Source organism: Zootoca vivipara, chromosome Z2 (assembly GCF_965207765.1).
Source record: "Zootoca vivipara chromosome Z2, rZooViv2.hap1.1, whole genome shotgun sequence".
NCBI lineage: Eukaryota > Metazoa > Chordata > Lepidosauria > Squamata > Lacertidae > Zootoca > Zootoca vivipara.
The window spans coordinates 33,420,505-33,433,389 of record NC_142585.1 but is presented as its reverse complement, the minus strand read 5'-3'; the positions used below and the strand labels follow the sequence as shown (position 1 = coordinate 33,433,389).

Below are 12,885 nucleotides of genomic sequence, written 5' to 3'. Positions count from 1 at the left end.
ACAATACTGAATTAGATAGACCAACTCTTGGGGTATAATGCTAGTATTTAATTCTACCCTTATTCAGCACAATGAGGACAATGAACCTCATTTATTTTTAGCGGAAAGCCCCTAGCTCAGTGGCAGAATACCTGCTTTGCATGCAGAAGGTCCCTGGTTCAAGCTCCACTGGCATCTCCAGACAAGGCTGGGAAAGAGCCCCTTGCCTGAGACCCTGGAGAACTGCTGCTGTCAGTGTAGGCAATACTGAGCTTGATGGGCAAGTGGTGTGACTCAGGATAATGTAGACCATTCATCCATGCTCTGAGACACACACCACGAATGCAGCTGATCTGTTTTGCAATTTACTGTTCCTCATCTCACTAAGCAGCAGGACTATTTTGAGAAAAAAGAAAAAAGCACCAGCAATAATAATAAAGAGAAAATAGCAACCTTACCCATATTCAATGAATCCTGGAGAGACAGACAGACGGAGAGACAGAAAGGGAGAGATTTTAAAATTGCATATGATTCCTTCTGGGCCACAAAACATCCTGCTTGTTATAACAACAGTTCACACTCTTCCTCTGTCTTCCCTCCGAGAGTTAAAAAAATATATTGCAAAACAGGTGCAAACCTTGTCAAGAAACAAAAAATCAATTCTTGCTTAATACAGGGGTGGGGGGCCCTTTTTCAATCTGGGAGCTCTTCCTAAGGGCTGCATGCCAGTGGTGAGTGGGGCTAAAATAAAAAAGTGGGCACAGCAAGCAAAAAGGGGAAGGGGCAAACACAGCACAGGTGGACAAAGTTCAGCTATGCAAAAGCCCAAGGTTTTCCCACACTTTGCCTTGCTTTCTCTGTCCTCTATCGGGGCAAAGAGAAAAGGCGTCAGGTAGGCTGGCACTGGGTATGCCTGCCAGCAGAGCCAATCTGCAGAACTGCCCTCCCTGTCATCACCTCAACTTTCCCAGTATGCGGCAGGAGTGACCGACTGCTCCCGTCCCCATCTCTATTGTCCAGTGATGCCAGTGCACAAAGGAAATGAAATCAAAGACAGTTGCAACCAACAGATAGGAACATCCTTTCCTGGAGAGAAGGCAAAAAGAAGTGATGGAGCTTACCTGGTCTGCTGGTGAACCTGAAGATTTGGGTGGGTTGGGGAGAAATGAAATGAAAATTCTGATTAGCTTGAGCAGGAAGCTCCACATTTCAGTTTACACTGTGGGCTGAAAGGACCCCAAAACCACAAGAAAATATTTACTTACTTACTTACTTACTTACTTACTTACTTACTTACTTACACCCCTCCCTTTTCCCAGACTAGGACTCAAGATGACATACACAAATTAAAAGAATACAAAAAGCTAAAAGCATATAAAAGATAATTGTTAAAAAGGAATGAAATTCATTTAATAGAATACAATATAAATATCAAATATATTTAAATACAGACAATAAAAACAGCACAGCACTATTTCAAAGCCCTTTCCAAGAAGAAGAAGAAGAAGAAGAAGAAGAAGAAGAAGAAGAAGAAGAAGAAGAAGAAGAAGAAGAAGAAGAAGAAGTCCCGAAAAGCCTGAGAGAATAAAACAGTCTTCACCTGCTGGCAGGGGGACAACAAAAAGGGAGCCAGGCTAACTTCTCTAGAGAGGGAGTTCCAAAGTCTGGGAGCAGCCACCAAGAAGGCCCTTCATAACCAAGGGGGCAGTGTACTGCCTGGGGTGGCTGCTCTGCGGCTTTGTGGGCACCAAGAGAGGATATCAAGGGTGCCATTGCACTCACAAGTACCACGTTAGGGACCAACGGATCACTGATGCAAACCACAATTGTGAAAAGCAGCTTCCGCATAGGAGAAACTTACTGATTTTGCAGGGGGGAATGACTTCCAAGCATTCCTTGTGAGCACCAACTTTGCATTTCACACACTGATAACCCTGGTAGAAGGTCCCTCTGTGAAAAGAGTTGCCAAGGGTTAGAAATCACAGCTGAATAATCCATGACAGATGGCCCTCCAACCTCTGTTAAAAACCTCCAGTTAAGAAGAGTTCACCACTTTCCAAGGGAGTCCCGCCCACTGTTGAATGGCTCTTATCAGAAGGTCCTTCTTAAGGTCATCAGAAGGTACTTCTTAAGGTCTAGATGGAATCGCCCTTCTTGTAATTTCCCCCACCATAAGCAGAGGCACAGGACCAGATACTTCTCATGTACAAGCTTCCCCACACCAAACCAATTTACTTGCATTCGTTTTAGGTATTTCCCCTTCCCCAAGCATAGAGCAGAGAAAGATGCCTTATACACAGTCAGACTGTTGGTATATCTTGCTCAGTACTGTCCACTGTGACTGGCAAAGGCTCTCCAGGATTTCAGGAAGGGCTATTTCTCAGCCTTACCTGGAGATGCCATTGGAGAATGAAGCTGAGTTCTACTGCATGCAAAACTGACGATCTACGGCCATGCATCCTTAGCCTCAAAATAAAATATGATTCCAGTCTTGAATGGAGTCAGGCCATATTAAGTCTATTTACCTCAGTACTGCAGGATTTTAGGCAGGGGACAAGCCCTACCTGGAAATGTTTCTGGGAACTGAACCTAGGAACTTCTGCATGCCAAGCAACTGCTCTGCCACTCAGCTGTGGCCTGTCCCCAAGTCATTTAGTCACTGCCATTGTTGACCCACTGGGAGTCTGCAAGCCTAGCCACTCTGTTGCAAATTACCCAGAGATCTGCCAGCAGATGCCAAATCACCTCCCGCTCCCCATTGGTCTGGATAGACACTTTCCAGCAGAGTCCCCTTTCACCTGAGAAACATCTTGCATGCTTTACAGTTTGTTGTCTTGTCAAAGGTGTACATCTGGAAATTGTGGTTGTTTGCCATGGCTTTTTCTGGCTTGATGTTCGACCTGATCCAAAGGGAAAACAAAAACAGCTAATTTTTTATTTTTTGTTCTCAGGACTATCCTGACCAGCTTCAATAACACTGCAGGCTTTTCCAACTTATTCAGGAGGCTTCTGCGGGCACCCTGAGGATCATGAACCCAAAGTTCCCCGATAAACTCAGCATTTCAATTATTTTGTTTTAATTTCTAAATTAAAAAAAATATTTATTTATTTTAGTTGCATTTATTCCTCTCCTTTTCTTCAAGAAGCTCAAGGAAGTGCACACAGAGTGGTGTATAAGGTTCTTTCCCTACTCCTTTATTCCCCACATGAACAACTCTGTGACGTAGCTTATGCTGAGAGGCAGTGATTGGCCCAAGATGAGCTTTATGGCCAAGTGGGGATTTGAATCCTACCGGTAGTCTCTCCCAGGTCCTAGTCTTGACATTCTAACAACTATTCAAATGACAAATCCCATAGAAACATTGGACAGGGAGATCATGGGACATCCTCTCAGGGGCTGGAGGACTGAAAGACTGGTGACAGCCACTTTTAAAACCCTCCCCTTAAAATATATATAGAACAGGAAATAAAACTATGTAATGTCAAACTGCCTCTATGTTGCCTACTGTCGGGTCTTTTACTGGCTCTGGGGTTTTGCTGGTTTTTCCTTTGATATGTGCCAACATGGTGGCTGTCAACCCTCTTCTTCTTTTAAGTGCCCCAATACTCACATGGCCATTTCAAACTGCTCCATCCACTTCCTTTTCATGTCTTCTGTCTTGCAGAAGAACTGGAAGCCCTGCTTGCCTTGGAGGTGAGTGAGGTAGAAACCGTACGACCACTACCAAGGGAAATAAGAGAGAGCAGTGGATGCTAAAGCAATCCAAATGGTTCTCCCCAATGGAGTCTGGTCCAATCAGGGCAAATGGGGAGCGCTGTCCCACCAACCTCAGCCTGCCCTCAGCCAGCCCCCATCTGCCCTCCTTCCTTCCTTACAAAGGAAGTGTTACAGCGATAAGATAAAATTAAATCTGAATGCGTGGACGCAGCTTACCATTTTTCCATGCAACTGAGAAGCATGAGAGGGGAAAGCGGAGACACAGTTTGTTAAAAAGAGGCTCCAGGGTCCAGCTCACCCATGTTTTAAAGAGAGAGATTGGCTTCCAGGAGAAGGGAAGACTCAACCTCCTGCCAGCCAACTCCTGCACCCCAAAATACAGATGGTCAAGAGGCAAGGAACGAGGATGTGCACATAGCCACATCAGAAGTCCTCCATCAGCCACATTTTGAAGTGAGGTCAGGGAACATTCTTGTACATTCTTAGATCTGATCAAAAATATGGAAGAGCGTTCTGCCCCAAACCCAGCCCACCTGCCAACACTAACCATTTCAGGACCCTACTAGGCAAGGGAAGCTCTTTCCATGATGCCATCACCAGGGGATTCCAGTCATGGGGTCTTTTCGATGCTGCCCCCCTTTTATAGAATGCCCTCACTGGCAAAAATGTGCTTGATTCCCTTGCTATTGGCTTTCAGAGGGATTTTAAAAATATTCGTTTTCACCCAGGTCTTGGGTAATTGAAAACTGTTCCTGGCAACCCTAAAATGATCAGGGTAATATGATTCATACAGTGTGGCTTTCCATTTGGATTGGAAGGAGTCCAGAAGGGTTAGGGGTGCCAACCCCAAAATGAGTTTTATCCAGTAGTGAATCTTCAAAATCCATATCCAGGCACTGACAGGGATTTGCCCAACCTCCAGGCGGACCGCCATATTGGACACACAGGAGGGGATCCCCAGCAGACAGCGATAGAACTTAGTTTGAAACGATTCTAGGGGATCGTAATTTGAAAAACTGTGAATCTGTGAGCCAAATGTCAGTTGTGCTAATATTTATGCAGCAAAAACCTGAGAGGCTGCCAGGATATATTGGCCTCCTGTCCCATAGAAAAATGGACATTTGCAATGGTATTTTTGACCTGATAAAGCCATGACCCCCTTTCCTGGAAGGTTATAGGGTAATATGATTGCTTTTAGAGGTTTGTAAACATTTCATAAATGTTTTAAATTTATTTTTTAATTGTATTGTTTTAACATTTTGGTGTTTGTCGCCTTGGGCTCTTCTGCAAGGACATAATAGAAATGTAAATGCTAATAATGTGAGTTTGGGGGGGTCAAGTCTGGAGGATGCCCTGAGTCCCTTCCAATTCCTGTACCTAGTGAGGATTAGAATCCAGTAGAGGAGTTTCCCAAACTAGTGAGAGAAGTTTCTTTGTAAGACCTTAGTTGGCTACTTAAGTGTCCTCATCAGCACCCCAAAGGAGGAGCTTGTTGGTTGCAAAAGCCCCAACTAAGTGATGGTGCCTCTCTGGCTAAGGCGTGGGTCTTTCCTTCACCATCCACTCCTACGGTAGCTGTTAGGTAAGCGAACAAGATCCAGAGCGGGCTGTGAGAGCTGAGCTAAAAGCAGGCTGGAGGCTGGAGACCTGCTTGCTCTGTGCTGGATCCAAAGCTGTGACTAATGGAAAAGCACTAATGTAAGCCCCTCCATCCTGTGCTCAGGTTGTACAGATGTGTAAATGAAACCATATATCCCAAGGGCAACCGCAGTCTCAGCTAACCCTCATTGCAAGGAAACATAACCTGGGTAAGTGCCTGGAACCCCTGGGGTCTCTCACCACTTAAGAGATTGGGGTGGGGAGTAATCATCATCATCATCAATAAAAATAACAACCTTCTTTATATCTTTATTGTTCATCGGGTCATCCGTCATCTTGTAGCAGAACAGCTCGATGATATCCTTCTGCTCATAGTTGTAGCCTTTTCGTTTGCAGACGATCACCACTTTGTCAAATAAAAACAAGTACCTGCCCCAACGCCAAAGGAAAGAATACAAAGCCAAGGCTTGAAAGACACATTTTTCAACAGCATTAAAGTAATTTTGAGTGTCACTCTCTTCCCATCCACATCATCCATTTAAAGCATATTTATGCCACTTTTCACAGTTGTGGCTTCCCTCAAAGAACTCAGGGAAGTGTAGTTTACACATACAGCACTACAATTCCCAGCATCCTTAGCAAACCAGAGTTCCCGGGCTTATTTGGTGAGGAGAAGCCACCTGCTTGTTCTGCCCTTCTCTCGCTTGCTCACCTATCCTGCTTCGTATGGTTCACTATTGAACGGACCTTCAGTTCACCGTCTATTTTGGGCCTCCCATATTCTTCTAGTTTCACTGGCTGTGGGGTAACACAGGAAAGTGTTGAGAGAGGGGGGGAAACAAAAACATAATAATAATAATAATAATAATAATAATAATAATAATAATAATAATAATAATTTACTTAAACCTCACCCATCTGACCGGGCCTCCCCAGCCATTTTGGGTGGCTCCCAACAGAATATTAAAAACACAATAAAGCATCAAACATTAAAAACTTCCCTAAACAGGGTTGCCTTCAAATGTCTTCTAAAAGTCAGATAGTTGATTATCTCCTTGACATCTGCTGGGAGGGCATTCCACAGGGCAGGCGCCACTACCAAGAAGGCCCTCCTCCTGGTTCCTTGCAACCTCACTTTTCACAGTGAGGGAACCACCAGGAGACCCTCGGAGCTGGACCTCAGTGTCCAGGCAGAATGATGGGGGTGGACATGCTTCTTCAGGTATACTGGGCCGAGGCCGTTTAGGGCTTTAAAGGTCAGCACCAACACTTTGAATTGTGCTCGGAAACAATAACTATCAAAAATAATTTAATGATACCCAGGAGCAGCCTCAGATCTTGACCTCAATTATTGCTTAAGAGGGAATCCTGGTTAAGACTAGCAGGAGAAAGAAAACTGGGACAGGGAAGCTTCTGGTCTGCAGTTTATAAATCCCATGGCTCCCAACCTTCTGTGGTGTGTGATCTGTTATTAAAGCTGCTGCTCTTTGCTTTTAGCTGCTGTTGGTTCTGCTTGTTTTTGTTCTGTTTATAGTTTGTGTTTTTATGTTGGAAAGGGCGGCAGCTCAGTGGCAAGCCTACCTTGCAAGGAGAAGGTTTCCAGAGAGGCCTGGGAATGTCCCGTGTCGAGGCACTGGGCAGTCAATATGGACAATATTTTGCTAGGTGAGTTGAGGGTCTGACTAATAGAAGGCAGCTTCCTATGTTTCTGGGAAGGGTGACTGCTCAGTGGAAGAGCAACTACTTTACATGCAGAAGGTCCAAAGTCCAATCCCCAGGTGCATCTCCAGGTAGGGTTAGGAATGTCCCTTCCTGAAACCCTGGAGAGCCATTGCTGCCAGTCAGTGTGGGCAACACTGAGCTAGAGGGACCAAGAGTTGATTCAGCATAAGGCAGCTGCTTCCTTTGTTCCTATTTAATCCATCCCTCTATTCAGAACTATGAGGACTAGACTCTCAATTTATTTTTTAGGGGAACAGCATTCAGAAGGTCGCCAGAATTTTATCTCACCAAGTTTTCTATGGAACTCTGAAATTCACTTATTTTCTTTAACGTCTCCTTGTCCCGCTTGACTTCGTTTATATACATGGCCAAGTCCTGAAAAAATGAAACACACACACACACACACACACACACACACACAGCTGGCTGTAACATTGTGATCTGGCAGAATCAGCTGAGAGCCATCAACACAATAAGAAACAGTGGTGGACAGGCACACATACACTGGCTTTGGGGTTGCCCCGTTCAGAGTTTTTCCAAAGGATCAGTTCAGAGAAGGGCTATTCCAAGACACTGGGATGCCCCACAGCACCTAGAAGATGCCATCCCCAGAATCCCTTGCAATGCTGGAGGGATGGCCACAGGTGGGGGCATAAGACAGCATTGTTTTCTATTTTGTATGCAACACTGATTCCAATCACTTGCAGTGTATCTTCCTATTCACCTCACTGCCTGCTGCAGCAAAATTATGTAACTTATACCATTTGCATTGTCCTTTAAAGTGGTTTACAAAAAGATGAAACAAATTATCAAGAAAATAATAATAATTTAAAACTTTCAAAAAGTTAAAATAGCAGCAGACTAAAAACAGATCAAAACTCACATAAACTTCCTAAACATCTGGGTTTGTTTGTCTATGAGCAAAAATGTTTTCAGAGGGTACCCGAAAGAGTACAGGCAAAAGCACCTGCCTGGAGTCACTAGGAAGGGAGTTCCAAAATATAGGTGCTGCTGTACTAAAAGCTCAATTTCTTACAAATTTGGGATGGGTATTACATGGTCCCTCTAACAGGGCCAGTTCTGATCAAAGCAGCCAAGTGGGTACATAGAAGGTGAACTGGACCCAAGTTGTCATGGGCTTCATATACTAATTACTTAATTTATGTCATCATTATGTTACTGCACCCCACGGATTTCAGTGGCAAAGGAAGTGCAATTAATGGTGTCCAGTGCTAGTCCTGCTCAGAGCAGACTCATTGACATTCATGGGCATGGTGAACTTCATTTAATGCAACCCAATTGGTGGTGGTGGTGGGGAAACGTAATCAATTATGTATCATTTGCAAACTGAAAGTAGCCAGAACAGCAAATGCTGATTATATTTGATGGATTGATCTCTGTTCTAGACATGGGATGAATAAGCAAACATCAGCAATTGCTGCTCCCATTTCCATGGGAATTCTTAGTCATAGGGTCCTCTTGAATGGAGCTGTGGTGCTTTTAATGTGGTGCAGTTCAAAATTGATGAGATTTGTGCGGTGGTTAAAGGGCTGGGACTCCCAGGAGTCAGGACATACTAGGGTTCAAACCCCCCACTCAGCCTGACAGGTGCTCACAGGGTGGTCTTGCACCAATCACTGTTTCACTTTCTATTTTTCAGCCCAGTCTACCTTACAGGGTTGTTTGTGAGGGAAGAACCGGGGGGGGGCACATAATGCTGCCTTGAGCAACTTGAGCAACCCAATAAATGTAAAAAAAAAAAAACCAACCCAGTCCCCCAAATGTGCACACTGCAACGGGGCCTGCTTTGCATTTTACATGGCACCGCCGAAATTTCATGCAGAAAACACATGCAGCATGGTGGTGTCCCTCACCACACTTGCATGTGAGAATGCCCACTGGCAGCTTGTGATGACCTGCATAGAATGTTCAGGGGCGTTTTAAGGTTTGCCATTGTGAGAAATGCAATCGCTGAGCAGAAGGGAGCCCTTGGTCACAGTGCTGCAAATCCCCTGGTGGGCAGGAGAGGGCAGCAGATAGAAAAGGCTGAGGAAGAGAGCAGCACATTTGTTTTCTGTTCCGTTGTGTGTGTGTGTGTGTGTGTGTGTGTGTGTGTGTGTGTCGGCATACACCACCAGAAACAAATTAAACAGACACACTTGTGAGCCCGAGCGCTCATGCAGAGAACAGGCTGCCCGTTGCATCCCTGTGCAAACTTTGACAGGCTCTAATCCAGGCTTCCTCAACCTTGGCCCTCCAGATGTTTTTGGCCTACAACTCCCATGATCCCTAGCTAGCAGGACCAGTGGTCAGGGGTGATTGTAGTCTCAAAACATCTGGAGAGCCGAGGTTGAGGAAGCCTGATCTAAGCTTTGCCTCTCCCCTGCAGTGCATACATATTTGGGGGAGGAGTCATTGGTGCTTATTTTTGTCCCAAGGGGAGGAAAGAGAGGAATCTGAACATTCTGAAGAGCTGCCCAGTAGAAGAACCTGCCTTCACATGGTGCTGCCGCATATTGTCAGTGCTCTGGGATAACCTTCCCTGCAAATCAGCATCTCGTGCAGAGACACTGGGAAGAAATGTAGGCAGCTCTTGCCGTAAGATTGTAATGCAGCCTTCAACAACCTGTCCTTCTCCACATGTTTTGGACTACAACTCCCATCAGCCAGTCAGGGATGATAGGAATTGCTGTCTGCAAAATCTGGAGGGCCCCATGTTGGCAGCCTCTCCTCTAATGTATCTTTAGAATGTGTGCATGGTGTGTGTGTGTGTGTGTGTGTGTGTGTGTGCACGTGTGTGTGTGTGCACGTGTTCGTGCGTGTGTGCATACCACTTCTTTTCATAGTCTCCCACCTCCTCCATCTCCTCCCCCCCAAACACACTTTCTGCCCTGTCAGTCCAGATTAAATCAGAGGGATGGAGACTTTCCCAAGACAAGCCCTGGGGGTGCTGACCTTCCGCAGCTTCCCCAACATAAGGAAGATTAATCCCTGGCTGAAGTGACAGTGCTTGTTAAGGGTCACACAGTCCCAGGGTTTCAAACACTGAGTGGCAGCAACAGTTAGCAAGGCAAACAAGACCCAAGGCATAATGGAGTGAGCCAAGAGTTGCCTGTGGCCACCATCTCCTTGCATTCCAGGAAGTGGCTTATTTCAGGGAAGGTTCGGGAATCCAGGGAGAGCTTTCAAACCATGTTTTGAGGGACCTCAAGGGCTTTTCAGGGGTCAATCAAAGGTTCAGAATGTCAGGGAAATATGCCCCCAAAGGTATTTGTCTAGGATCTGATGACTTCCCAATGTGCAGCCTTAGGAGCCTCTCTTCATATCAGGGGATGCCACCTCCAAGGAGAGCCAGCAAGATCCCTCCCTCTTTCCCTATTAGACACCTACTGAAGACCTTTGTTTCATTTCAAGAGGCTTTTAAATATTTCATAGAATCACAGAATCCTAGAGTTGGAAGGCCCCGAAGGATCCTAGTCTAACCCCGTTCCAAAGACAAATCACAAAAATATTGATTGCTTTTAGGGATTTCATGGACCACTGCATTTAAAGTGACATATTTTGCTGTGGCTTTTTTTTTATAAAAAAATTGAGTATTCATTGGAATCCATTGGCAGATGCTCAGTGGAGTCAGTGTCTTTGTTGGAAATGTTTAATATTATCTTACTGTTGTTTAGATATTTTAACTAACTGGGATCATTGGACAGGCTTTAACTATTGATGTCTTAATTGACCTCGAATAGAAAATTTTTACAATAACATCTGTATTATTAAAAGGAGTTACTCCTTTGGATTGGAGCATGGTGCTTTGAAAGGAATTACTGTAGCATTTAGACTGTTTCTGTGATGGTTTTTCAACTTGCATTGTTTCCTGTTTTGCTTTGAGCTGCTTCAGTGTGGAAACTCAGCAGAGAAAACCATAACTTGATGCAGAGGTGAACAGAACTTCAGCTTGGAAAAGAGAAACAGATACGATTGACAGATTAAGTTGACAGATCGAACTTTGGGACTGTGAACTTTGGAGTATGGAAGCCTTTCAGCTGGGTCCATCTGGTCCAAACTCCTGTCCTCACAGTGGCCAACCAGAAAAAGCCCACAAGCAGGACCTGAGCACAAGAGCTCCCCTCCCCTCCTGTGATTCCAGCAGCTGGCATTCAGAGTCACACTGCCTCCAACAGCGGAGGTCAAACACAGCCATTGTGACCCTCCATGGATTGCTTATCAGAATATCTGGAACTCTGGAAGATTAGGAACAAGTGTGACTTTGAAACAATACAAGGACCCCCACCCCTATACCTGGTAAAATAAAATAAAATTGGGGCTCCTACCTGCATCGCTTCCAAGGCTTCCTTGAGCTGCTGCTTTTCTGGCCGATCCGGCGAATGGCTGAGAAGCTCCTGAAAGGAAACTGCAGCATGTCAGAGGCATGTTGATGTCTCGCTCCATCCCACAGTATGAGCCTCACATTGGAAGTCAGCATCAGTGGCAAACTTTCTGCAGCCACACCATCACCGGCAGCAGGGGAATGGGGGGTGATGACTCTACCTCCACTGTGTATTGCTGCGAACCAGAAGCCTGTTACAATCATCCAGCAAGTAACCCATGAGGGGTGTGTTGTGGCAGCCCAGTGAACCCAGAGCTAACAGAAGGAATTTCATGCACCAGCAAATTATTTGCAGGTTTCTTTCCCCATCAGCTAATTGACCCTCCTTGCAAAACAGTGAGGATCAACAAGCCCATGCTTCACAAAGGCTCCGTTGCATGGAGATGCTGGTGCAATTATTAACATTTAAAAAGACGAGCGAAAGAGGGTGGAGGGAATAAATGTGGGGAGGGGAGCTATGCATCCTTTCCTGGAAAAGGTGAGTAGCAGCAGCATAGCTCTTAATTGTGTCACACTAGGACCTGGGAGATCAGGGTTCAGTTCCCACTTTGCCACATGAAGCTCACTGGGTGACCTTAGCCTAGTTGCTGCCTCTTGGCTTAACCTACCTCACAGGGTTGTTGTGGGGAATTAATTGAGAAGTGGGAGGAACCATGTATGCTACCCTGAGCTCCTTGGAGAGATAGGTGGAATAGAAATGCAATGAATAAGAACTGCGTATAGAGCTTGATGACAGAAAAGGGACTGGGGTTTCAGTAAAGTCCCAGACGAAGCCCCAGAATCTATCTTCAACAGTCCCCCATGGATTTGCAGGGAACCCCCCTCCTGCTGACAATCTTGCAAGTCCACATAGCTTGTATTCTTCCTTATTGCAGAACAGAATCTGCTTGAACATGAAATACCCATGTCCTGACTGATCAGGCTCCACATTTGCACGAGAGGTATTGCTCTTGATCAAACAAGTGCCAATACAAGCCTCCACAGGCCTACCCTGCAGGGACAATTGGGGGCTGAGCATGCTGTGAAAGGGGATGCTGGGGGGGGCAGGGCTTACTTGCCCACCCTGCCTACCCATAGACACAGCTTCTGCATATTCAAGTAAGTGCCTCAACTCACCTTATGGGAGTTGTTGAGCTTTGCACAAGGGAGCTAGTATAACAGACTGTAGCTTGTGTGCACTGGGGACATCTTTCTCCAGGCAAACTCTGCACACACTGCTGCTCTCCTTCTGCCAACTTCAAACTCCTGTCTAACTTTCAGACTTCGCCAAACCTGCCCCTCAGGCTGGATATTGAACCAAGAGTGAGGTGGCAGCAGGGAGAGGAGAGGAGAGAAGAGGAAAGGAGAGAAGCGTTGTAGCTAAAGGCCACTCCAGAGAGGCCATCCGATGTGACCTATGCTGTCAGGCTGATCACATCACATCTGCCAATGTGGCACAGATCAAAATAGGGAGATGCCTGCATCATTCCTCTCCACATGCTGA

At 45.6% G+C, this 12,885-nt stretch overlaps 1 protein-coding gene across 3 annotated transcripts in view; it reads right to left on the bottom strand.

Moving 5' to 3' along the window:
- Positions 1–12,885, bottom strand: part of VAV2 (vav guanine nucleotide exchange factor 2) — a 158,372-nt gene that overhangs the window by 12,811 nt on the left and 132,676 nt on the right. For all 3 annotated transcript variants that reach the window (XM_035113127.3, XM_088664740.1, XM_060270532.2), the window contains exons 11-19: positions 11,347–11,415; positions 7,307–7,393; positions 6,009–6,094; positions 5,593–5,725; positions 3,591–3,700; positions 2,778–2,879; positions 1,841–1,929; positions 1,101–1,117; positions 438–453 (exon numbers count right to left, since the gene is read on the bottom strand). In XM_035113127.3, the coding sequence (XP_034969018.1) occupies positions 438–453; positions 1,101–1,117; positions 1,841–1,929; positions 2,778–2,879; positions 3,591–3,700; positions 5,593–5,725; positions 6,009–6,094; positions 7,307–7,393; positions 11,347–11,415 (709 nt within the window). The remainder of the gene's footprint in view (positions 1–437; positions 454–1,100; positions 1,118–1,840; positions 1,930–2,777; positions 2,880–3,590; positions 3,701–5,592; positions 5,726–6,008; positions 6,095–7,306; positions 7,394–11,346; positions 11,416–12,885) is intronic.